Genomic DNA, 26515 nt, shown 5'->3' on the forward strand with positions numbered 1-26515 from the left:
ATAACAAACTGTGCCAGATCTTGTATAATGTGTGTGTGAGATCAGGAGCAGACATCACAGGCACAACTGGGGGTAGAACAGACCATAGAGATGCAAGTAGTAGTAGTTTTTACAACGTCTAGTTATTTTTAGGGCTGCAACTAACGATTATTTTTATAATCGAATAGTTGGCTGATCATGGTTTCGATTAAACAGACAAAAACCTCAAAGTTTGGTGTAATAATTAGTTAATATGTAAAGTTGAAAAAAAGAATATATTTTTGAATATCTGTATGCAGTGTTAAATATAAATAGCCAGCTATATGGTTAGGGAACACAATATCTAATCCACTCTGAGAATAAGACAGAAGAGACATATACACTATTAGAGGTTGAATCTGGTACATATCATTTGACTCCGAGATCAAAAATTTTATTTAAAGAAACAAAAAAATGTAAAAAAACCCCTAAAACGCTCTTTTGCAGATTTTCAGACAAGACGGTAATATATTATTATAAATGACAGACTCCCTTGTCCTAGGCAGGCACCTTGATACAAGCTCCCCACACCTGCTATCACTTATGCTGGCCGTACATGAACACATTTTTACTTTATTAAATTAAAGATTAGAAAACTTCTCAGTCAAACACATTTTTGGACAGTGTATGTGGTTTTCATTCAGAAATGACATTCATTTAAAAATGAGTTGACTGCTAAAAGCAAGTAAAATTTTTGAATGACATTTCTCCACACATCGAATGTACAAAGAATGTTTGTACGAATATTCTCGTCCAAAAATAGATATGCGTGTATGGCCAGCATAGGGTGTCTAGTAGCAGCAGCATGCGTTTTTTATCACCTGTCATAATGGAGTTAAAAAACCCAAATTAGCTCTTTATAGTACAAAAACAGCAGATAATCACTAATCATATATAAAAATATATCTCTATACCCAAAAGTAGACCCCTGGTATAAAGTGTCCTTATAGCAAGATGAAAAAAACTACTGCCTTTAGATTCATTCACTTCCTTCTTCTGCCCCGGACTACATGTCCCATGGCATAGCTCCTCACACATTCACAAGTTCTCAGGCACTTACTGACATGTATGGATGGTGTACTGAGCTGTATGTGTGCTGCACTGTATTTCCCACCACGTAAACAAATAATGCATAACGTATTCAGGCCAACTAATCGGCCTGTCAACTATTTTCATAATTGATTATGTCAATTAGTTGTTTCAGCCCTAAATATTTTAAAGGTTAGTTCGCCTTTCCACAAAAAAGGGAAAAGTGAGTAGTTTCACGACACCCTCCCCACCCCTCATTGGGCTTAGCTCCTTCCATGATTAACTTCCACCTCCCACACTAGCCATTGTAGTGGTTCAGGCATGTAAAGATCACGCTCTTGTGCATCTTTCCAGAACAAAAAGGGCTCCAAAAGATTATCATTGGTCAGTGTGGTCACATGCTGCTGCTGACCAATGATTGCTCACCTTTGCAAGCACGACGATGCCACTTCACCGGCTGGTATGAGTAGCCAGGATAATCATGGAAGGAGAGAAGATTCAGCAGCGTTTGCCAGGTGGGGAGGATGTTGTGAGTTATTTCATGTTTTCATTTTTGATGAATTTCTAACAGTGAATGTGGTTTTCAATCAGAAAGTTGATTTTGTTCCAAAATTGAATTTTAAAATCAAGTGAAATTTTGATCTACTTTTCGGGTGGTCAGTCTGGGAAAGATGGGGGTAGGGTGGGTCAGTCTAGGGTGGATGGGGGTGGGGAGGTCATTCTGGAGAAGATGTTGTGGGGAAGGTCAGTCTGGGGTACACGGCAGTGGGATGGTCAGTCTAGGGTAGATGGAGGTGGGGTGGTCAGTCTGGGGTAGATGGGGGTGGGGGGGTCATTCTGGAGCAGATGTTGTGGGGAGGGTATGTCTGGGGTACACGGCAGTGGGTGGTCAGTCTGGGGTACACGGCGGTGGAGTAGTCAGTCTAAGGGTAGATGGGGTGGACAATCTAGGGTACATCGGGGTGGGGGGGATCTGCCTGGGGTAGATGAGAGTGGAGGGGTCAGTCTAGGGTGGGTGGGGGTAAGTCCGGGGTAGATTGGAGTTGGGTGGGGCTGCCTTGAGTAGATGGGGTGGGGTAGAGGTGGGTTCCCCACCCCTTAGTGTTCCTAATATATTTCAATAAAAGTATTTTACAATCTCGGTGTTTATTTATCTCAGAGTTAGGCTACGTTCACACTAGCGTTGTGTGCAGGCGGCAGAGAGGCGTTTGGGAAGCGTTTTTACCGGTTCCCAAACGCCTCTGGCAATTCTGCACATTGCAGCACATGGTGCTGTTCTAAAGGGAGCGGTAGCGGCGCGGCAAAACGGACGCCTCTGGACGAGTCAGGAGGCGTTGAAGCCTCCTATTCTTGTCTATGGTGCTGCTCCGCAAACGTCCGGCCGGCGTTTGTGACGCGGTTGCGGGGCGTTTGCGGAGCGGTAACACCATTCAAACTTCATTCTAGGCGTTTGTGGGGCATTTTTAACGTTTGGCAAATGCCTAGCAACCGCCGCTAAACCGCACATGCGGCGTTTGCGGAGAGTTAGCCAGTGGATCTAGCCAGTATGATATGGGGGTGCAGTAATAAATGTCAGGGGGGTAAAGGGTATGAAGTCTGCAGGGCAGTGTATAAAAACAGGAATCAGTAGTGTAGTGTACTGGGGGTCAACAGATCAGAGGATGGGGTTTAGCAGAGCAGAGGGCAGGAATCAGCAGTTTGTAGGGCAGTGTACCGATTGACTTCTGTACAACCAGCCTCTAGGAAAATGTCCATACGACCAGCACAGCCAGTTATAGCTGGCAGCACTTATCAGTGATAAGAGATACGTCTCTCCGCTGTCAGAACACAATACCTCAGGGGAGTGATTTCCGCATCCACGTGGGAACCCCCATGTTGAACAAAAATGACTAATGTATAGACTGCCTTACTGAGCCTACCATAAGGAAGAATTTCATTAAAACCAGCAAACTGTTGACACAATGAACACCTTGGGCAGGTTTATTTACTGTATATCAATGCATAATGTACAGAGTACAGGGGTTAGGTGTAAGTAATATACAAAACAACATATGGAGTGCAACAGTCAGGATGAGTGCCACATTCACATCAGTGTCCCCAAGGTACCACCACCTTACTCCAGAGTCGGTCAGAGTCTGGCAGAGTGTCCCTTTACATCAGATTGTGGTAGCGTCCCCTTTTTACATCAGAGTCTGGCAGAGTCCCTTTCTTACATCAGAGTCTAGCAGAGTGTCCCTTTACATCAGATTCTGGTAGCGTCCCCTTCTTACATCAGAGTATGGCAGAGTCCCTTTTTTTACATCAGAGTCTGGCATAGTGTTCCCTTACATCAGATTCTGGTAGAGTCTCCTTCTTAAATCAGAGTCTGGTAGAGTCTCCTTCTTACATCAGAGTCTGGTAGAGTCCCCTTCTTACATCAGAGTCTGGCAGAGTCTCCTTCTTACATCAGAGTCTGGTAGAGTCTCCTTCTTACATCAGAGTCTGGTAGAGTCTCCTTCTTACATCAGAGTCTGGTAGAGTCTCCTTCTTACATCAGAGTCTGGTAGAGTCTCCTTCTTACATCAGAGTCTGGTAGAGTCTCCTTCTTACATCAGAGTCTGGTAGAGTCTCCTTCTTACATCAGAGTCTGGTAGAGTCCCTTTCTTACATCAGAGTCTGGCAGAGTGTCCCCTTACATCAGAGTCTGGTAGAGTCCCCTTCTTACATCAGAGTTTGGCAGATTGACCCCATTAAACATACTTTAACTACTGGTAGGCAGCTGGCAAGAAAAGGCTTACAAAAAAATGTTGTCGGCTCTGTACTGTGCATGCAGAGTGCCAAAGCGAGCCAATCAATGAACTGCTGCGTTCAGCCTCAACTTGTGTGGTGGGGTGTGTGAATATAAGCCATGCCTAAAAAAAGTGCCATGATGTCACTGCACAGGTGCACACCCAGTTCTCTAATTGGCTGGCTGCGGTACCGAGCATGCACAGTTCAGAGCCCATGGCAAGGGGGGTTTTATGGGCACTTTTCTCCTGTCTGTGAACATTTATGGACAAGAGAAAAGCGCCTGTTTCATACAAAGTGTCTGTAAATGTATGGATGGTTGGCAACACAGGGCTGGGGGTGTACACATGCTGCCACTATGATGTTTTGCTTGGTGGCTGTGGCAGGAATGATATACTCTGTTGCATTTTGTGGGCGCAGTGCCTGCTGAACATGACCCATTCGAGTGAATGGAGCACCTCTGCAAGCACCCCACAACTGTGTGCAATGTATGTGGTTCCAGTGCACTAGTGTGGGGTTCTAGGGGTTAACCACTTGCCCTCCAGAGGATTTACCCCCCTTTCCTGACCAGGCAATTTTTCACGTTACGGCGCTGCGTTACTTTGACTGACAATTGCGCGGTCATGAATTGCGCACCCAAATTAAGTTTATGTCCTTTTTTTCCCACAAATTGAGCTTTCTTTCAGTTGTATTTGATCGCCTCTGCGGTTTTAATTTTTTGCGCTATAAAAAAAAAGTCCGACAATTTGGAGAAAAAAAAAACATTTTTTACTTTTTGCTATAAAACATGTCCAATAAAAAAATTTAAATTGCGTCATACATTTACGCCAAAATGTATTCTGCTACATGCCTTTGCTAATAAAAAATCCCAATACGTGTAAATTAATTGGTTTATGTGAAAGTTATAGCGTCTACAAATGGTGGTATATGTACTGGGATTTCTTTTTTCCATTTTTACTAGTAATGGCAGCGATCAGCAACTTATAGCAGGACTGCGACGGACATTCTGACACTGGGGGGATCTGACTTGGTGTCACTGACATGTCAGCGACACCAATACAGTGATCAGTGCTAAAAAAAAAAAATATATATATATATTGACACTGTACTAATGGCACTGGGCAGGAAGGGGTTAACATGAGGTGCGATCAAAGGGTTAACTGTGTGCTGGGAGTGTTTTAGTAGTTGGCAGTGTCTGTGTGCTTCACTGTAATCACACTGCTCTGGAGATCCTCGGAAATCACCAAGTGCAAGCGAGTATTTATCGGCTGGAGCTCGGTGATCAACAGCCACGGCTGCGAATGGCGGCACGGGTACGGCGCGCGCCTCCTACCCAGAAATGCAAAATCACGTATATATTTACGTGATTTTGCACAGCCGTGCCACCCTGTAGCAGTATTTCTGCTACAGGGCGGATGAGAAGAGGCTAAAGCAGATGGTGAGGAGGTGAAACAACACCTACTCACTGCCTGCCAAATGCTCTCTGAAGAGCGATCTGAATGCAGATCACTCTTCAGAGACCAATGCTCGTGTAAACAGACCCCTAAAGCCATGCTGGGGATGGGCAGAAAGGTGTTAAAACAGAAGCATCATAAAGGTGTGAGTGAAAACCCCAGAAGTTTAGCCAACTAGCAGATTGCCAGCTATATCCAATAGTACAAAGGTGTCCCGGAGTGTTAACTGGACATGAAGGGGGGAGGGGCAGAGAAGGGAAGGAGATGGGCGGGGGGAGGGGAAGGAGATGGGGGAGAGAAGGGAAGGCCATGGGAAAAGTGAAGGAGATGGGGGGGGAAAAGGGAAGGAGGTGGGGGGGAGAAGAGAAGGAGGTGGGGGGGAAGGAGAAGGGAAGGAGATGAGGGGGGGGGGAGAGAAAGGAAGGAGATTGGGGGGGAAGGGAACGGAGATGGGGGAGAGGGAGAGAAGGGAAGGAGATGGGGGGGGGAGAAGGGAAGGAGATGGGGGAGGGGGGGAGAAGGGAAGGAGATGGGGGAGAGGGAGAGAAGAGAAGGAGATGGGGGGGGGGGGAGAAGGGAAGGAGATGGGGGAGGGGGAGAGAAGAGAAGGAGATGGGGGGGGGGGGAGAAGGGAAGGAGATGAGGGGGGGGGGGAAGGAGATGGGGGAGGGGGGAGAAGGGAAGGAGATGGAGAGAGTTCAACATTGGGCAGAGCTCAGCTCACTCAGCCCACGCTGGTCATGTGGCTCAGGCAGTCTTCAATCTTGCAGCCACCATGTAGTTGCCAGCTGTAGAGCTTCAAGTTTGAGCTTCTTTTTGTGCATCTTTAGAGCGAAGGGAGGCCCATTCGGATAAATGGTGCAGCTCCAAGAACATGCAAAAAACATGGCGTAGTAGTGTACTCAGGTGTGAATGGGGCCTAACCTGGTCGAAGTGACGTGGTGGCATTCTTATTGGCCCCCAATGTACCTTCCAGCAGACATACATTGAAGTGTAATGTGTGACAATGCAGTAAAGTGTACTGGGGTGCGCTGCCAAGCAATAGAACATGGACCGTTCTTCCACACACAGCAACGCACCTCACTGTATTGTTGCGCTGTGCTGGAATTGTGCGTTGGGGTGCCGTGTACATAAATGGGGGGAGACTGTACTGAACAATTCATATGAAGGAGGAGAGAACACATTTAACAGCCCTGTACTACTGAGCAGATAGGAGATTTCAGAGGCCATTTTGTTACAGAGATTTAATATATCCTGTGATCTCCGGTATCCGGTGAAATCTCGTATCCCCTCACTCACGCGCCCTTTGATCTCTGGTATCCTGTGTATCCAGTGAACGGGGTGGTGTGTGATCTGGGGCAGTGATATCAGATTTATCTATAATAAAGAGTCGGTTCACCTTTACTTAGTTCTCCCAAACACCTCCCTATCCACAAAGGGCATTCAGATCCTCTCTTCTCCCCCTTCCCTCTTAAGGTGACCATACACTACGCAATCTGATTGTACAATCTTCCGTAGATCTACCATCAACTAGGTACCATCAACAAGGGCCTGCCTGATGTGGCCATCTTTACACATTTAAAAAAATTACAAATTTAAAAAAATATTTGGATTACTTTCTAAATCTTGGCCTAGGCAAGGGTGACACCCAGGCCTCGCTCATGCACACACATGCCAAAGGTCTCTAGCAGACACCCCTGCAGCCTTCATGCACGAGATCTTGCCAACTGCCTTCTGGGATGTGTGATGTAGACACCCCAGGATGCAGTTGATCTCACACAGGAGCACACAGGCTGCGTGAGTCAGAGACATAGACCCGTGGGGTGTGTGCATGTGCCACAGATCTGATGTATACACAGACAAGCCATGGAGATCTCTGTCCCCTAGACCTGGCAGAGAATTGCAGTGTGTCTGAGCATGTAACGGGTCTCCAGTGAGGATGGCGGATCTGGAGAAGAGCAGCTAATGGGGAAGTTCTGCTTCAACCAAGACAAAGCTGAACTGCTGAAAGTGCAGCCGATAACCGGCAATTGCATTTCCCAGTGATCAGTGTGTCATTGGACACGGCTGATCAGCTGATAAAAGGCAGCTATGATTGACCTTTTACCACATCACGTTATCAGCTGTGTCTGTAGGACACTGTGACCATGGAGATCGCCGGATGCACGCCCCTGGGGGCACGCAGGAGAGCGCGTTCTGGGAGAACGTCATATGACGCCCTCCCAGAACTGACCGGCCACAGTGAAGCTGTCATTCTGCTATCTGCGGTCGGCAAGTGGTTTTTAAAGAGTAACTTCATTCTGCCTAACCCCTTCCCCCAAAAAATCCCTAAAAATCATCTCAGAATACACATCCTACAACCATGGAGTCCAGCCTTGTCTTGGTTGAAACAGAAATTCTCTCTTAGCCACTCTTCTCCAGAGCCGCCATCTTCACTGGAGATTTGACATGTGCCGACACGCCGGTGATCTCTGCCAGTACTCTGCCAAAGACCCCCTCGGTGCGATGCTACATCACACATCCCAGAAGGCAGTTTGTGAGATGTCATGCATGCTCAGACATGCCACGGGGGTCTTTGTCCGAGTACTGATAGAGACATGCAGCAAGGTTCCGCTTTAACATGAACTCCCTTCCCCTAAGGTGAACAGACTTCTCAACCCACTTAACCAATATGATTGGCTGTTGCAGTGGTCTCATGATGGCGAGTCCATCCTGCCAACTCCCAATCATAGCAAGAGACGAGGAACTGTCTGTGACACACAGCATGGAAATGTATGCCGCCATGGATGTATGTGTGCGGTGTGTGGTCGTTAAGGCCCGCCCTTATTACTGCCGTGCATATGAGTTATGTGGTCAGTAAGAGGTTAATATGGCTGTGCTCTGGTTTGCAAAAATAGCGCTCGCGTATGCCAGGTACAACGTTGAGCTTAGGCTATGCATTTCCTTGTCCCGCACCAATGAAAAATGGCGCCCGCGGTTTCGTACTTGCGCCGGTCTCCGGCAAGATGGCGCCCGGTAATCTAGGCGCGATTTTTGAAATCTTGAAACCTATAAATAGCAATGTACAGACATTAGGCTGCAAATGGCATACCCCTTTTGACAATGTACTTGTAATACAAATAACGTCAAGGAGGAGCCCTGCACGCCATGACGTCAAGCCGCCGGATCACGGAGGTCCAGCGGCCACCTTATTTTACCAGCTGGTCGGTGTTATATTCATGAAATTGTCATTTTATTGCTTCACCTCTTGTACAAGTGTACGTGTTTGGATTATATACTATTTAATACCATTAAAGAATCATTTAAATACACTATGGCAGGGGTCTGCAACCTTTAAGACATAAAGAGCCACTTGGACCCGTTTCCGAAGGGAAAAAAAAGACTGGGAGCCGCAACACCATTGCAACATTTGAAATTCATTAGTAATTCATCCCCCATAGTAATTCATCCCCCATAGTAATTCATCCCCCATATAGTACCGTATTTGCCGGGGTATAAGACGACTGGGCGTATAAGACGACCCCCCTACTTTTCCTGCTAAAATGTAGTGTTTGGGCTATACTCGCCGTATAAGATTACCCCTCTTCCAATGCACACCAGTGGGAGGAATAGTGCCCCATCATTGATGTCAGTGGGAGGAATAGTGCCCCATCATTGGTGTCAGTGGGAGGAATAGTGCCCCATCATTGGTATCAGTGGAAGGAATAGTGCCCCATCATTGGTATCAGTGGGAGGAATAGTGCCCCATCATTGGTATCAGTGGGAGGAATAGTGCCCCATCATTGATGTCATTGAAGTAATGGGACAGAATAATCATAAATCAAACTTTCACTATTTAATACTTGGTTGCAAATCCTTTGCAGTCAATTACAGCCTGAAGTGTGGAACGCATAGACATCACCAGACGCTGGGTTTCATCTCTGGTGATGCTCTGCCAGGCCTCTACTGCAACTGTCTTCAGTTCCTGCTTGTTCTTGGGGCATTTTCCCTTCAGTTTTGTCTTCAGCAAGTGAAATGCATGCTCAATCGGATTCAGGTCAGGTGATTGACTTGGTCATTGCATAACATTCCACTTCTTTCCCATAAAAAACTCTTTGGTTGCTTTTGCAGTATGCTTTGGGTCATTGTCCATCGCCCTGTGAAGCGGCGTCCAATGAGTTGTGAAGCATTTGGCTGAATATGAGCAGATAATATTGCCCGAAAGACTTCAGAATTCATCCTGCTGCTTTTGTCAGCAGGCACATCATCAATACATACAAGAGAAGCAGTTCCATTGACAGCCATACATGCCCACGCCATGACACTACCACCACCATGCTTCACTGATGAGGTGGTATGCTTAGGATCATGAGCAGTTCCTTTCCTTCTCCATACTCTTCTCTTCCCATCACTCTGGTACAAGTTGATCTTGGTCCCATCTGTCCATAGGATGTTGTTCCAGAACGGTGAAGGCTTTTTTAGATGTCGTTTGGCAACCTCTAATCTGGCCTTCCTGTTTTTGAGGCTCACCAATGGTTTACATCTTGTGGTGAACCCTCTGTATTCACTCTGGTGAAGTCTTCTCTTGATTGTTGACTTTGACACACATACACCTACCTCCTGGAGAGTGTTCTTGATCTGGCCAACTGTTGTGAAGGGTGTTTTCTTCACCAGGGAAAGAATTCTTCGGTGATCCACCACAGTTGTTTTTCATGGTCTTCTGGGTTTTTTGGTGTTGCTGAGCTCACCAGTGCGTTCCTTCTTTTTAAGAATGTTCCAAACAGTTGTTTTGGCCACGCCTAATGTTTCTGCTATCTCTCTGATGGGTTTGTTTTGTTTTTTCAACCTAATGATGGCTTGCTTCACTGATAGTGACAGCTCTTTGGATCTCATCTTGAGAGTTGACAGCAACAGATTCCAAATGCAAACAGCACACTTGAAATGAACTCTGGACCTTTTATCTGCTCATTCTAATTGGGATAAGGAGGGAATAACACACACCTGGCCATGGAACAGCTGAGAAGCCAATTGTCCCATTACTTTTGGTCCCTTAACAAGTGGGAGGCACATATGCAAACTGTTGTAATTCCTACACTGTTCACCTGATTTGGATGTAAATACTCTCAAATTAAAGCTGACAGTCTGCAGTTAAAGCACATCTTGTTTGTTTCATTTCAAATCCATTGTGGTGGTGTATAGAGCCAAAAATGTTAGAATTGTGTCGACGTCCCAATATTTATGGACCTGACTGTATATTACAAATATTTATTACAAGGTCACATCTTGACCTATAAATGAAGGTAATCTGATTCTGGCCACTTCGTAATTCTGTGTCTGCTTAGAGTGGAAATCTGATTTTCTGTAAAAAAAAAAAAAAAAAAAAATCTGAATTTGAGTTTTGCTAATTTGCATAATAATTGTTACCAGGAAGAATTCTCCTATATGCTGCAAATCCTACTTGAGGAAAGGCAGCTGTTTGGGGCAAACAAGGTTGCCATGCAACATAGGTGGAATGGGCGGGGCCAAAGTCACTGTGGAGTGGGCGGGGCCAGAGTAACAGTGGAGTGGGCGGGGCCAGAGTAACAGTGGAGTGGGCGGGGCCAGTGGCACAGTGAGGCTAGCTTTTACATTCCAGAGCACAGGTAGTCATTTCTCACTAGCAGCAGCAGGGTGAGGACACGTTTTTCATTGTTCTCATTCCAGTGCTAGAGATTACTTGAACGTATTATATAGATATCATATAATATATTCTATAAAAAGGAGACAACGTAGGAGGTTTACATCTCTCTGAATTTCTAATTTTTTCTGCAATTTAGCAAAAAAAATGACAATGTCAGAGTGCAGAGGAAGAGAGGCAGGGACTCTCTGTGTAGAGAGCTTCACATTTCATACTAAACTTGGACAAGGAAACTATGGGAAGGTAAGTAATCAAAGGCTAGTCCTGAGGACCTATAGACACAGCTAGGGCACAACATGACATTCTCAAGGATGACGGTTTGACAAATACAGATAAACATGTATGCTGAGCTCAGACTATGGGAGTGGGGGGGGCACTGAAATACTGAGCAAGGGGGCTGTATACTCTGTATACAATTTACAGTTTAAAGCTGAACTCCAGGGAAGAAGAAACCCTTCTCCTTGTTGTGGGTCTCCCTCTACACTGCAAAGGTTAAATACTTGTTTTGCCTAGGGGGTGATGTAATTATGGCCGAAATTCAAATGGACATACATGATACAGCCTGTCAGTAGTGTTAACACAGCAGTGTTTGTTTTTCTGAGTCCCCCTGTAACATAGTGTATTACCTGCTGGTCCTGGCAGTAAGTCTGTGGTTTTTCAGCTTCTTTTAACAGACTAAGCTGTCCAGCAAAAGTGACAGTTGGGAGGTTGGAACAAACTATTTAATACTGACAGGGGTGCTGACAATGGTCAGTTTTTATTTATTTGTGTAAAACCTCTATCCCAAACAGATAAAAACTGTGTCTGCAGTTGCTTAATAAGTGTTGGCCGAGTTTGGCTTTAATTTGTTAGTCACTTATGTAAAGTCCATCTTAATCTACTACTCTATCTAGCACAACCCTCTCCACCAATTAGGAATGCTACTATCCAAGGGTGACTATGTTGCTCCTTGGTATGCTACAATATAATAAATCATGTTTGTGGGTTTAGTTAAGCTTTAACCCTTGCAGTGCAGATGGGTAAAGCTTTTTACCGAGAGTTCAGCTTTAATCGCTTGACCTCCGCCCTATAGCAGATTTACTGCTACAGGGCGGATGTTCTATGCAAAAATCACGTATATAAATTATTTTGCACTACCACCGTAGGGGGCATGCACACAGCCAGATCACCGCTTCTGCTGTGATTGGACACAGCAGAAGCCGATCAACAAGTGCCACCAATGGATAAGCGCTGTCACCCGTTGATTGCCGAGGAGATTAACAGAACACAGCCTTGCCAATGTAACAAGGCAGAGCTTTATTCTTCCTGAGGCACTCTGCTAGATTTTCTTTACCCGCTAAGAAGGGAATTAAATATAGCAGATTGCCTAGTAAAAACACCCAACACTGTACACAAAAACACAGGTTAGGCACACAGTTAACACTCTGATCACCCTATATGTTTAACCCCTTCCCAGCCAGTGTCAGTAATACAGTAATAGTGTATATGTTTAGCATTGATCACTGTATTAGTGCCAGTTCACATATATGTGGATTGGATGCGGTCTGAACCACATCCAATCTGCATGACATGTGAAATAACATTTCTTCCTATGGGGCACTGGTGGTACGGCTTCAGTGCGGTTTGAAAAAGAGTCATGTAGGATTTCTGAGCAGTGTGGTCTGGTTCAGGTGCGGATTACAGGCTAATGACTTCTATGGGAACAGTTTCTAAACCACATATGTGTGAACAGGATAATCTTGAGAGCTAATTCTGTCCTTACCAGTGGTTAGTCAGAATAAGTAGGAGGAGGGGAGAGGGAGCATTTGTGGAATAGTTGGGGTTTACCTAGTTTGGACTAGGTAGGGTGTGCAGCAAGCAGTCAGAATCAACCATGTACAAGTCTGATTTCTGCAGAGTGAATTATGATTGGTCGTTTTGGGGTATGACACCTACGAATCAGCCTGCTGTAATGAAAAAGACCGATGGAGGCTCTTTGTTATGTCTACAGGACACTAATGCAGGTTGATAATATGTCAACAAATGACAGAAAAAGAGGAGGAAAAGAAATGTAATTAGAGACACAAATTGAGGAATGTTTAGTAATGATGTTACAGCTAGAGTATGTGGAAAAGATGATATACTAACTGTCCCTTTCTTACAGGTCGTGGCAGCCACCCATCGTGACAGTAAGCTCCTGGTGGCCGTGAAGTTGGTCAGCAAGAAGCTTCTAATTGATGAAGACCCAGATTCCGTCCTTATTGAGCGCCAAGTACTGGAAATGGTTGAGAGCAGCCCTTTCTGTACTCACCTCTATGGCGCATTTCAAACAAAAGTAAGTATTTTAGGAAAATATATACAGTAACAAAAAAATTCCTTTATGACATCTGTCTGTCCGCTTTTGAAGCTGAACTCCAGACAGGCAGGAAATATGCAGATGTGACACATGTATGTATTCACACAATCGTGGTTGGTGGTCTCCCCTGCCCCCTACACTGACAACCGTCATACTGCATTGTGCAATACTATGTAATGCAATCTGGCCTGACTGGCTCACACTGGTACCTGTTCCTCTTCTATTTTGAATCCTGCTGTGAGGAAGGGAAGCCAATATAAAAATGACTTTGGCTAATTTTACTGATTTACTTAATACAAGGGATGCACCGATACTGGTTTTTTTATCAGCAAGTACGAGTACCGATACTTTCGGTCAAGTACTCGCCGATACTGAGTGCCGATTCTTTGCGCTGCAATTTGCGCTAATGGATGCAAATTGCACCGCACAGAACAGCATGCAGTTTTAGAAGGAATACAATTCCCGTCCAAACCGCATACGGTTTCCCCACTGCTCTTGTGTGAACCCAGGCTTGTCATAGCCCGAGTTCACATAAGAGTGGTGCAGGTATACCTCCCTGCAGGCATCCCGTGCTGAGTATCAGTGGTAGAAGAGGAGAGAAAGTGGCAGGGATTTCCTCTCATTGCCGCAATGCTTGGGCTAGACGGCATCTGACTGGTCAGCTGCTCTCTCCTCTCCTACCACTGACACTGAGCATGGAATGCCTGTAGGAAGGTTTCCTGCACTGCTCCTGTGTGTTTGCACAGGAGCAGTGGGGAAACCGCATGCCATTTGGACAGGAATCGCATTCCTGTTCAAATCGCATGCTAAACTTTGCGGTGCAATTTGCATCCATTAAACGCAAATCGTGCCGCAAAGTATCAGTTAAGGTAACGGGAGTAGTTTCACGAGTACTCATGAAAATACTCGGTATCCCTACTTAACACATCACTGGAATCAAGGGATGGTTTATATCTGACTGAAGTTCAAATATAATTGGATGAGAGAAGTCAGATGTAGGGAAAGACACCAGAAACATGTTACCAAAGGTTGTGCAGCGATAGACAGACATAGATGTCATGCAGTGTATTTTGGTAGAAAATATTCTGCTGCTTTTATTTTAACCTTTTTATTGAATTCATTCACTGACCTGTCTGTATTTGCTTCTCCAGAATTACTTATTTTTTGCTATGGAATTCCTGGGTGGAGGAGACCTGCGGAAGAAGATGATCACCACCAAGCAACCATTTGACGTCGCCACCATCAGATGTCTGGCAGTGGAGCTGCTTTGCGGTTTGCAATTCATACATTTGAAAGGTGTAGTGCACAGGTAAGTACCTTGAATAAACTAATCATTTTTACAATCTGCCCCTCCTGCTGCCTCAGCACCTATACTGTTACTAAATCCTATTTGTGAAAAGATCGATGGCGAGCTCACACTTACCCATTCATCCTTCTCCATCCAATGTCTGTGGCTGCCCTTCTGCTGGCAGTTCACATAAGAGAATGGTTGAGCGCAAGTTGGATCACTTTTAATGTTTCACTTACAAAGTAAAGAAGAGGGCCCATTAGGTCAGGTTTGATTGAATTTTCCACCAGGACTGATTGATTAATTCAGATGAAAATGGTTGTTTAATGGTCATACAGTAGCAGTGTAATCAGTCCCGGGAAGACACCATTGTTTCCTGGATCAAATCATTCTGTCTACGGGCAGCTAGGAAAGGCAGATTTGTGAATGTTGATCCCTCTATTGATCAGTAACACTGGGACATATGGGAGATAATTGTCTGAACTGCAGAGCTAACGCTCTTTTTCTCCATAGGGACCTGAAGCCTGAAAACATCCTTCTAGATGATGTTGGTCATGTGAAAATTGCAGATTTTGGTCTAGCCGTGACCAATATGTTCAGAAACAAGAAAGTGAAGGAAAGAGCCGGAACAGACACTTATATGGCACCAGAAGTAAGTAAAAGACCAGTCATCTGCTGGTTCAATGTGCCCATACACAGGGCAATTATCAACTAGATTAGGCCTTAAGTAGAACCTGTATATAAGGAGCAATTATCAACCAGATTAGAGGTGAATTAAAGAGAACCTGTACACATAGGTCAATTATTGACTAGATTAAAGGGAAATTTTCAGTCTGGCATTTTCCAGTCTCAGCTGAGGGTCCCATCTGACACTGGAGGCAGCCAATGACTTCCCGAAGCAGTGCTTGTTCCACGGCTGGCAAATCTCTTTGTGACCCTAAGGAGGTCTGGTGTGCCCTGGAGGTGTTGAACACTGGCAGCCTTCAGAACAGAAAGAAGGTTGGAACTGAGACAAGTTTAATAATCTATGCTGACAGGTTCTCTTTAAGGTTCCCCTAACTGGGTGACATGTAAGGAAATCAGTTATCTGCCCTGATCAGACTTCGGAAATCTCACATTCAGTTATTTTGTGAGATTGGAAGTTTAGCTCAGGAGCCACCCACTTCTGGGGGTCCCATTGATCAGGAATGTTTGGAACTCAAGTAATCTTTATCTAGGACATCAGTCATCTTAAAGCAAAGTTCCACCTGGAAAAAAAAATAAAAGTCAGCAGCTACAAAAACTGTCCCTTGGTCCAGCGGTGTACTCAACCGCTGGTTTCACCAGCCGTCTTCTCTCCCTGGTGCCTTCAGTGTGGGCACCCGGCTATCACAGTTTGCAGCTTCACATCCGGGTGCCCACTGCGCATGCGCGAAAAGCGCTGTGCTTTGTGAACGGCCCCGTAGATTTCTGGGACCTATCACGTGTCCCAGAAGACTACTGGGAAGGAGGGTAGGACGACAACTTCTGCTTCCCATCGCCTAGGCGATCGCAGCAGAAGTGGGGGCGGGTACCTGTCAAATCCCCCCCCCCTGCTCCACAAAGGTGCCAATCCTTAATGGGGAGCGGGGAACAAAGGCTTAAAGCGGAACTTCCCCTTTTTGGTGGAGCTCCTCTTTAAGGTGAACGTGTTAGGATAAAATTGCTTTGCCAATTTGTTTTTCTTCTTTGTTGTTGTGTCTAACAGGGGTAGAGGGTTGCACTTACATTTCTGAGTGCACAGGCAGTAAAACTGGACAGCGTGTAATATCTAGCTTGTGTCCGCTGCTTCTACATTAATTCAATATTACAAATTGAACATTTCTGGGCGAAGCTTTCTTCTAAGAGATGCTTCTGCTTTCCAGTCTGATTTGTCACTCTGATCCTAATCTCTCTGATTTTCTTACAGGTGCATGATGGAAAGGCATATAACCAAATCGCAGATTATTTCTCACTGGGAATAATTCTGTTTGAGACCGCCTTTAAATATCACCCATTCTACGACGGCGACGACTCGAAGAAGGTAAAACATTCCATATGCCATGAGGAGCCAAGTTATCCAGAAGAGGCTGACCCCGAACTCCTGGATTTACTGAAAAAGGTAAGTAGTGACATAGTCCCAGTGGGATAAGAAAAGTTTAGGCTCATCTAATGAGTCAGTGTGCTCTGCAAATGCAGTTTACTCTTTGCTTGCTATAGGGATCTGAACAAACTGGAGCCCCATTCATCCTAATGATTGTAAAAAAAAAAGTGAGCTAGGAGGTGGAGGAAATTTGTCACATGACATTTCAAGGTATTCTTTGCAGCATGATGCAGAGAACACACCGCAGACTCCACATTGCGCTGTGCATTTCATTAATAGGATATAAATTGCCAACGCCATGTGGAGTATTTCCTGCGACCTGTGGGGAGAAGAACCTACAGGTCTTTATAAATAAATCTCTTAGCATTTTATGCCATTGCTACCATCTTATGTTTTTCTATTTTCTTTTTCCTCTACAGCTCCTGTGCAAAGACCAGAGTCGTCGCAAAGTGGACGTTGACAACATCAACCAGCACCCATTTTTCAATGGCGTAAATTGGGAAGAGCTGGATGTGAACGGGACAAGTCCCCCATTTTCTACACAAAAAAAGAAGGTAAGTAGAAATTTCAGCAGTAAGTGTGCAGTCCACCCAGCCTGGCACTGTACACACACAATAAAGGGTGTTAGTAAGACAGCGAATCATTGTGCTTAAAGGGAAACAATCAAGACCAGATTAATGAAAAAATCTGAAAATTTCATCTTTATTATAATTGTGCAGCATTTTTACTTCATATCTTAGCTTTACTTGGAGTCTGACTCATCAGATTGAGAGTCTGGGGGAAGGAGTTGCAGATCGCTTTGCTACTGTTATGCACTCAGGAGCTGGGAGACAGTGTGTGAAAATGTGACCTTGAGAGGATAGCAACTGGTACACCTCAGGTGAGCTCTCAGTCTGACTCTCAAACCGAAGACTCAGGAAAAGTGAGTAAAGTGAAATAAGGGGACAAATATAAACCCTTTCAGAATTGAGTCTGCACAAATCTAATAGTGAAAATCCATATCCATGCTTATGCACAGTGGTGGCTGATATCTGACATCTCGCAATAATGGATTTGGATGACCCATACAGGTGGAAATGGCCCCCATAGGTCATAGAGGCATTTCTTTTATTAGTGGATCTAATTACTCTCTCTTTTGCTTTTTCAGACCACTACAAAATTGAAAAAAAAGGAAATAGAGCTGGAAGAAATCACAGACGACGATGAGGCTATTACAGCTAAGGATCAGCAGAGATTCAAGGGCTTTTCTTTTGTCAGCAAACAATGGAGAGCCTTGTAGACGAGGCTATTTCACCTAAGGAGTATAGGCTGTTCATTGGATTTTTGGTTTCAATGGTATTTTTGGATCAATGGTAAAAGCCAATAGACGCCAGATGAAGAATAACAAGTAGCTCTTGGAAAGGACTTCTGGATATTACAACATTTTAGGGCATTTTAACACATAGCAGCTCTGCTGTGTTCAGTAGAGGATCCATGAACAGATAGCCTATAGAGCAGCCTTCGTTAAATGGTGGACTGTGGGCCGTATGCAGACCGAGTCACTGTCCCATCCAGACCACCATATTTCCGCCATTTAGGAGCCAGTTCTTCACCTCAGCCGCCACCACTGCTGTCATTATCAAAGAGGGCAGAGGTAGGACATTGGTTACTAGGATACACAGCAGTCTTAGCAACCAATCACCTGCTAGGACACCTGAAAAGTTAACTCCGGCAGCTCCCACTCCCGCCCTCTATTCGAAGCTGCTGTGTCCCCAGCTCTCTGTCTAGAGCTGTCCTGTCTCCTGCTCTCTGCTCCAAATACCCCGTAGTGTTGTGGGACACGTGACAGGTCCCAGAAGACTACAGGGCCATTCACAAAGCGCAGCGCTTCTCACGCATGCGCAGTGGGCACCCGCTGGACCGAAGGCCAGGTAGGTGTCTGTATTTTAAAAGTCAGCAGCTACAAGTTTTGTAGCTGCTGACTTTTATTTAATTTTTTTCCAGGTGGAGCAGGTTCCTAGAGAGGATACTGATGGGATTGTTAGGCCAACTTTGCTTAATGGGTGGAAGCAAGTGTCTGGGAATGTTAAGTTCAGTCCAGTCATATCAGATGGTTAACAGGTCAGTGTTTCCAGGACAGCATAGTGAGAAACACAGATTTATTATTTCCACTGGAGATATAAATATTTGCCTGAGAGTATTACAAGACAGTAGTGGGCACCCTACAATGATTTTGCAGCCAGAATGGGCAGATTGATAACTGTGAGCAGTGAGCTGTGTATATTGCCATAGTTGGAAGGAACATATAATCTGCTGTGTTTTATACTCTTTTAAGGTGATGAACATCAAGAGGTGAAGAAAGCAGACCAGAGGTCAACGTGAAAGAAGATGAGGCAGACCAGAGGACAATGCGGGAACACAAAGAAGGCACTTGCGATTATCCCTTAGATACAAACCTGTAGAAAGAAGTGGAAACCTGACAGGGAGCTCACACAAAGTGGAAGAGGTCCCTGCTAAGATCAGGCTTACCTGACCCCAGGTAGCTGATACAGCACTGCTGTGTCACATGGCGAAAAGGTGAGTGCCAGAAGTGCAGTACAAGCTGGTGAGGTGGGTAGCACTTGTAGCGTCCCACAGCCACCAAGATTTCAGGCACAAGCCTGTAAAGCCCATAGAAGCCTTCCAGAAGTGCTTGCAAATCCTGGTTGGCAGCCCCCAGATTCAGCAGTACCTGGTATCCCCCATTCACAGCCAAAGCCAGAGTTCAGGTGGAAACGGCCAACTTGACAATGCCCCTTGATTTATGTTTTGCCCATTTTCACCGAAGATTGCTACAATTTGATTGTGGACCAAACTAATCTAATGTAAATTGCCCCCACCCAAATTAACACCTTGCCAGGCTATTTGAATGAAAACCAGTCATAGTTTCCGCATTTAGAACTTTTGTGGGGCTGACCCTTAAAAATGGCATTATAAACAAAACATTCAAAACACCAAGATTGGAGGAAGGAGCCTGACCATGTCTTGGAGTGGGAGCTCAATGTGAAAGCTCCCGGCTCCCAAGCACCTCCAGTGTCCTGCCGAGAAGGGGAGAGATGTGCGGGAAGCCCTGGAGAAACTAGCCGGGGAGAGGGGGGCTTTCCTGGTGGGGTGCGTGGACCGAGGACCTCTGGGAGTGGCAGCCGTCGCGGCGGGTCTTCCTGTGCTCTCGGCCCAGCACTGTGTGTTCCCCACAGCTCAGTGGACACCGGGCGATCAGGTGATCTGCCGCAAGGGAGTTCTGGGAAGCAGGGGAGCCGGCCAGCGTTTCTTGGAGCAAGGGAGACGCCGGCTCTCTTCCTCCTGCACACAGGACTGTGGCAGCTGGAGACACTGTGAAAACGGGCTGGGTGAACCCCCCCCTGCAATCCACTCATTGTGTGAGGGAAATGTCGAGTGCAGTGTTCCCCAGAAGAGTACATGGAGCCGCCTCGTCCCTCACTCGGACCCCGGACAGCATGAAAAACAAAGTATCAAAGGGAGGAGAGCCTAAGGCTTACCAAACAGGGTCAATTAAAAAATATATACCCTCACAGGAGAAAGACTCCAGAGAGACAACAGGGAATAAGTGTCAGAGGTGAAAGGGAAAACGGGGGGGGGGGGAAATGTTCCAGACTATCCCTAGAAATAGCTAACAGTAGTCAACATATGGAAGAAGAAGTGGATATGGATAAAGTAGAAGAACAAGAGGAGAGCTCACAGATGCCTACTAAAGCAGAAATGTTTAAAGGACTTGAAAGATCCCTAAAACAGAAACTGGCAAAATTACATAAAGACCTGGGGCAAATATTATCAAGGGTGGAGGAGACGGAAAAAAAAAACTAGATAAACATGCCCAAATTATACAGAAATTAGAAAAACGGGCGATGGAAATTAGAAAGAAATTAAAGAAATTCAACATAGATTTTCTTCAGTGGTTTTGTTTACAGGAGACACGTTTGGTGCAAGAATCAAATGTGAAATTAAATTCCAGATATTATCCAATGTGGTTTTATGCAGATTCCCCAATTAAAAGTGCCAAGGGAGTGGCAATAGGTTTTGCAAAAAATATAAGGTTTAAGCTGGAAGACAGATTGGTAGTTCCAGAAGGGAGTTTTCTGTTTAAGGGAAAATTACAGGAAATTGACTGTACATTAGCAAATATTTATTGCCCGAATAAGAAACCGGAGGTATTCCTAAAAATTACTCTGAGGAAGTTAATGGATTTCAAAAAAGGCAATTTAATTGTGGCAGGTGGTTTCAATCTCTGCATGGATCCCAAGATGGATATGACGTCCCCTGTGCAGAGAGATGGTAGTAGGTCTCTGAAATCCTTGAAAAAAATGATATACTAATGTCAACTTGTAGATATATGGAAAATTAAGCACATGAATGGCAGAGACTATACGTTTTATTCTCTTGCACTTGAGATGTATTCAAGACTGGATTATATATTGCTGGTCCATCGACTTATCGAGTCTCTGGTCACAATGCAATTATTATGGGGAAATGAGCAGATCGGGGGGAACTTGTGGAGGTTAAATGAGACACTTCTCCAGGATTCAGAGGTGGATCAAAGAATTAAAAAAAAAAATTTTTTTTTGAGGAAAATGATTATGGGGAAGTGTCCGTAGCAACAGTGTGGGAGGCTCATAAGGCTTATATTAGAGGAATCCTGATAGCAATTGGAGCAAAAAAGAAGAGGGAAAGAAGAGAAAAAATAAACACGCTTCTTAGTGAACTCTGTGAGTTAGAGCAGATACATAAACATAAAGTAACAAAAGAGATTATGCAGAGGGTAATAAATAAAAGAGAAGAAAAGAATTAAATACATTTCTGGAAGAAGATAAGAGTGTTCAATAAAATGATATGTGAGAGATACAGATGGGGAGATAGGCCAGGAAAGTATTTAATGAGGGCTCAAGAGAAAAAAAATCTAGGAACTATATAGAGAAAATAAGAGACCACAAAGAAGAATTAATGTATTCAACTAAAGATATAGCTAAGGTGATTAAAGAATATTATAATATGCTATATAATATTATCCCCCACAGCTCCATAAGTAAAGGTGAAGTAGGAAAAATAGAAAAAAGACAGACATACTTAAAAAAGCCAGGATTACCAAAATTAAGTGAGGAGCAATTAAAATCCTTACCATTAGCAATAATGCAGGAGGAAATACACTTAGCATTAAAGAGTACTATAGCTGGGAAAGGTCCAGGACCTGATGGATACACAGTGAGATATTATAAAAAATATAAAGAATTATTAGTACCTAAAATGAGGATATATATGAATGCATTGGGGGATGGAAATGAGGAGGGAATCCCTACAAGCCCATGTAGTTCTCATACATAAGGAAGGTAAAGATGATACTCACTGTTCAAGTTACAGACCGATTTCCTTATTAAACACAGATACCAAACTATATGCAAAAGTTCTGGCAAACAGATTGAAAGACCTAATGTTGGAATGGATACACATAGACCAAGTAGGCTTTGTCCCAGGGAGAGAGGGTAGAGATAACGGACTGAGATCTCAGTTTCTCATACAAAAAAGTAGGAAAGAGAAAATCCCTGCGGTGGTACTCTCTATCGATGCTGAAAAGGCATTTGATAGAGTAGATTGGGGATATATGTTGAATTCATTGGAAGTATTGGGGATGGGACCTAGAATTAGAGAGTGGATAAGGAACTTATATAGTCAACCCTCTGCAGCAATCATGGTTAATGGGGAATTGTCAGAGTATTTTGGGATGCACAACGGAACTAGACAGGGACGCCTTTTGTCTCCATTGCTATGTTTTATCATTGGGATCTCTTTTGGCTACAATAAGGAATAATAAAGATATAAAAGGAATTTGGATAGGTGATACGGAGCACAAGGTGGCAGCTTATGCTTATGTAGATGACATGCTGTTCTATGTGGGAAACCCAAGGATAACATTGCCAAATTTAATGAAATCACTTAAAGAATATGGGGAGATGTCAAATTTAAAAATTAACCCAACAAAAACAGAAATTTTAAACATAAATCTTCGAAATAGAGAGAAAAATAGTTTACAGGAGAAATTTCCCTTTGTTTGGAGAGAAAAAGAATTGAAATATCTAGGAATAAAATTAACTGTATCCTCCAAGAACTTGTATAAATTGAATTATATCCCATTATTAAATGAGATCAGGGATGAACTAAGGAAATTAGGAGGGGGAACCCCATCATGGATAGGTCGTATAAATTTGATTAAAAATGGTGATTCTTCCAAAAATATTATATAAACTTCAAATGATACCAATTAAACTACCAGAAGTATACTTTAGATCAATTAAAAAAATATTAAGATTTATTTAGAGGAATAAAAAACAGAGAATACGCCAGGAAATTTTATGTAGAAATAAAGAGAGGAGGAATGGGAGTCCCAGATATAAAAAGATATTATAACTCAGTAATAATGGCGGAGATTTTTGACTGAACATATAATGCAGAAGGGAAAAGCTGGGTTAAAATAGAAAATATACTAAGTAATACTAAATTAAGTGGAATTGTATGGTTAACGCCACAATACAGAGGATTAGCATGTTTTAGGAGTTTGGGATATTTTACACAAACAGATGGGATGGGAATATTATTCACTGTTAATGCCCTTAGGGTCCACAGAGTTTTTCCCCCCAGGTAAGGAAGGTATAACAGGGAAGTGGATTAAGAAGGAAGATACACAATTAAGGGATATAATGGTGGGAGAGGAAATAGGATCACTTAAGGAATTGGAAAAAAAAAGAAGTTTTTACGACAATGGATGAGTGGCGTTATTTTCAATTGAAACACTTTATAGGAAAACATTCAAAGCCTTTAACTGCTTGCTGTCCAGCCACTGTAGAAAAATGGCCACATGGTGGCACCGCTGCGCAATATCATGTTTTAAAATGTGATATTGCAAAACAGGTAGGGGGCGCGCCAAAGGCACGCGACCGCCCTACCCGTGCTGCCAATCGCAGCCGCTGGTGTTAATCACCGGGTCCCGGCCGGTCAATACCCGCCGGGTCCCGGCAATTGCAAACAGTGACACAGAGCACAGCTGCATTGTTTACAAAGCAGCTCTGCTCCCTGTCAGTTCCTAACACACTGTTCCTGAGAGAGGAGTTTAGCTCTTGGGATCAGTGTGTTCCTGTGAAGTACACACCCCCCGCCCACTAGTAAAACACTCCCTTCACACAGTTAACCCTTCGAGTGCCTAAAAAATAGTTAACCCCTTCCTCCCCAGTGCCATTAGTACAGTGTCAGTTTGTTTCACTGTCATAAATTGCTGATCACCGCCATAAATCGCTGAACGCCGCCATTAGTATAAAAAAAAAATCCCAGTATCTTTCCCTCCATTTGTAGGCGCTATAACTTTCACGTAAACCAATTAATTTACACGTATTGGGATTTTTTTCTTAGCAAAGACATGTCGCAGAATACATTTTGAGCGAAATTTATGATGAAATTTGATTTTAAAATTTTTTTACTGGACATGTTTTATAGCAAAAAGTCAAAAATATTGGTTTTTTTTCAAAATTGTCAGCCTTTTTTTTATAGCGCAAAAACATAAAAAAAAACACAAAGGCAATCAAATACCACCAAATGAAAGCTCAATTCGTGGGGGAAAAAAAAGGATGTAAATTTAATTTGGGTGCAGTGTTGCACGACCGCGCATTTGTCAGTTAAAGTAATGCAGCGACGTAACACAAACCGCTTCTGTAACCGCTTCCTGACCGCCCTATAGCAGAAATAGGGCTACAGGGCGGCATGGGTGTGCAAAATCACACACACACATATATAAAAATATATAAACACACGTGATTTGTGCTCCTGTGGTTTTCACGCCCCTCCCAGATAGCTTCAGATTGCCCATCAGTACACCAGTCATAACATTTAACCCCTTGATTGCCGGGAGCACGCACAATAAACCTCCATTGCTAGTATAGTGTCTGAACGGGTCAATATCTTTGATCAGCACTATACCAGCGTTCACATTAGTATAGCGTCCCCAAAAATGCAGCGTTAGCGGGATCAGCCCCGGCAACTGCCAGCACCTGCATTTAGCCTCTAAGCTTACCCCCCTTCAGACCCCACGGATGCCCAGACTACATGGGGAGCAGTGGCAAGATAGTTTGGGACTTGGTGTCATCCTTTTTCCATATGGGGTACCACTTATACGTGGATAATTTTTATTCAAGCGTGCCACTATTTAGACGTGTACAATCTTGGAACTGGCGCATGTGGCAAAGTGTGACCTAATGTGTGCCCACCATTAAAAGTGGGTGGATGCAGGGCGGTATATTCTAATGGTGAGCATACCACACACTTTCTGGCAGAGATTTCTTCTCTTTTTTTCATTCAGTCCACAGGATGCATACAAAAAAAAAAAAAAAAAAAAAAAAAAAAAGAACATAGCATACACACCCAACAAGGACCAGCGACGTACTGGTACATCACTGGACTTTGAATGGTTATACCAGGATGATGCCTACAGCTGCAGGCATCATCCTGGTATCGTTTTTTTCAGCCAGCGATCGGCTTTCATGTAAAAGCAATCCTAGTGGCTAATTAGCTGAAGGATTGCTTTTACAAGCAGCGGGATATGATGCCCCGCTGCCTTCCACGGCCTTCTCGGGCAGTCCCGTGCCATCGGGGGAACCTGAGAATGCAGCCAGTGTTTCTGCCAGCTGACCATAGAGCTGATTGGAGACCAGAGTGGTGTCAATTATCTCTATAGTCTAAGAATTCGGAAACTATGAGAATTTCATCACTTCAGTTCTGTAGGATATAAACAGCGCCATTTGTAAATTGGGAAAGCGTCTGATCACACCGATTTTGGTTTGATTAGATAATGTAAGGGCAGAGGAGATATCTAGAGCTTAATAGACCCCAGATTTCTCAAAAAAGAATATATGTGATAGCATTAAAAGTGATAAAAAAAAAAAAAAAATGAAAAGTATAGTATAAAAATAATTAAAAAAATCAAAAAACCTTAAAAAAACAAAAAAACAAAAAAAACTCGCCTCTTCCCATGCACGCACACCTTTGTGCACAAGCGTTGACCCTGTGCCGGTATGTAAACAGCGGTTGCACCATACATGTGAGGTATCGCCATGAACGTCAGATCAAGGGTAGTAATTCTAACACTAGACCTCCTCTGTAAATCTAAAATGGTAGCTTTTAAAGGCTTTTAAAATGTTGCCTATGGATATTAAAAATGTATGCAGTTTGTCACCATTGCACGGGGCATGCACAGTTTTAAAGAATGCCATGTTTGATATCCATTTACTCGGCATACCATCATCTTTTATATCGTGCCAAATAATTGGCCAATATATTGTGTTTTTGTGCATTAAAAGTAAAAAAAGTGTATTTTTAAAACAAAATTGCTTTTGAAAAATCGCTGCGCGAGTACTATGTGCCATAAAAGATTGTAGTACCCACCATTTTATTTACTAAGGTGTTTGCTTTAAAAAAAAACACATAATGTTTGGGAGTTTAAATTAATTTCCTAGCAAAAAATACTGATTTTTTTCATGTGAACAAAAAGGGGTTTATTTACTAAAGCTGGAGAGTCCAAAATCAGACTCCCTTCTGCATAGAAACCAATCAGCTTCTAACCTCAGCTTGTTCAATGAAGCTTTGGCAATGAAACCTGGAAGCTAATTGGTTTCTATGCAGAAGGGAGTCTGATTTTGGACTCTCCAGCTTTAGTAAATGAACCCCAAAGTGTCAGAAAAGGCTTGATCTTCAGGTGGTTAGAAGAGTGAGTGATGTGTGGCATAAACTTCTAATGCTGGGCATAAAACGCCCCCCACCCCCCAAAACGACCCCTTTTTGGAAAGTAGACACCCCA

At 43.8% G+C, this 26515-nt stretch overlaps 2 protein-coding genes across 2 annotated transcripts in view; one reads left to right on the forward strand and one right to left on the reverse strand.

Moving 5' to 3' along the window:
- LOC149437658 (protein kinase C delta type-like) overlaps positions 1 to 26515 on the reverse strand; it is a 66505-nt gene that overhangs the window by 17513 nt on the left and 22477 nt on the right. The gene's annotated exons all lie outside the window — the stretch shown is intronic.
- Positions 12947 to 26515, forward strand: part of LOC149437659 (uncharacterized) — a 61823-nt gene continuing 48254 nt past the window's right edge. The window contains exons 1-6 of the mRNA XM_089660793.1: positions 12947 to 13237; positions 14410 to 14567; positions 15060 to 15198; positions 16474 to 16665; positions 17067 to 17201; positions 17795 to 17922. Coding sequence (XP_089516919.1) covers positions 12998 to 13237; positions 14410 to 14567; positions 15060 to 15198; positions 16474 to 16665; positions 17067 to 17201; positions 17795 to 17922 — 992 coding nt within the window. The 5' untranslated portion in view covers positions 12947 to 12997. The remainder of the gene's footprint in view (positions 13238 to 14409; positions 14568 to 15059; positions 15199 to 16473; positions 16666 to 17066; positions 17202 to 17794; positions 17923 to 26515) is intronic.

This window comes from Staurois parvus, unplaced genomic scaffold (assembly GCF_062004578.1).
Source record: "Staurois parvus isolate SC_StPar_1 unplaced genomic scaffold, SC_StPar_1.0 ptg001274c, whole genome shotgun sequence".
NCBI classification, from domain to species: domain Eukaryota; kingdom Metazoa; phylum Chordata; class Amphibia; order Anura; family Ranidae; genus Staurois; species Staurois parvus.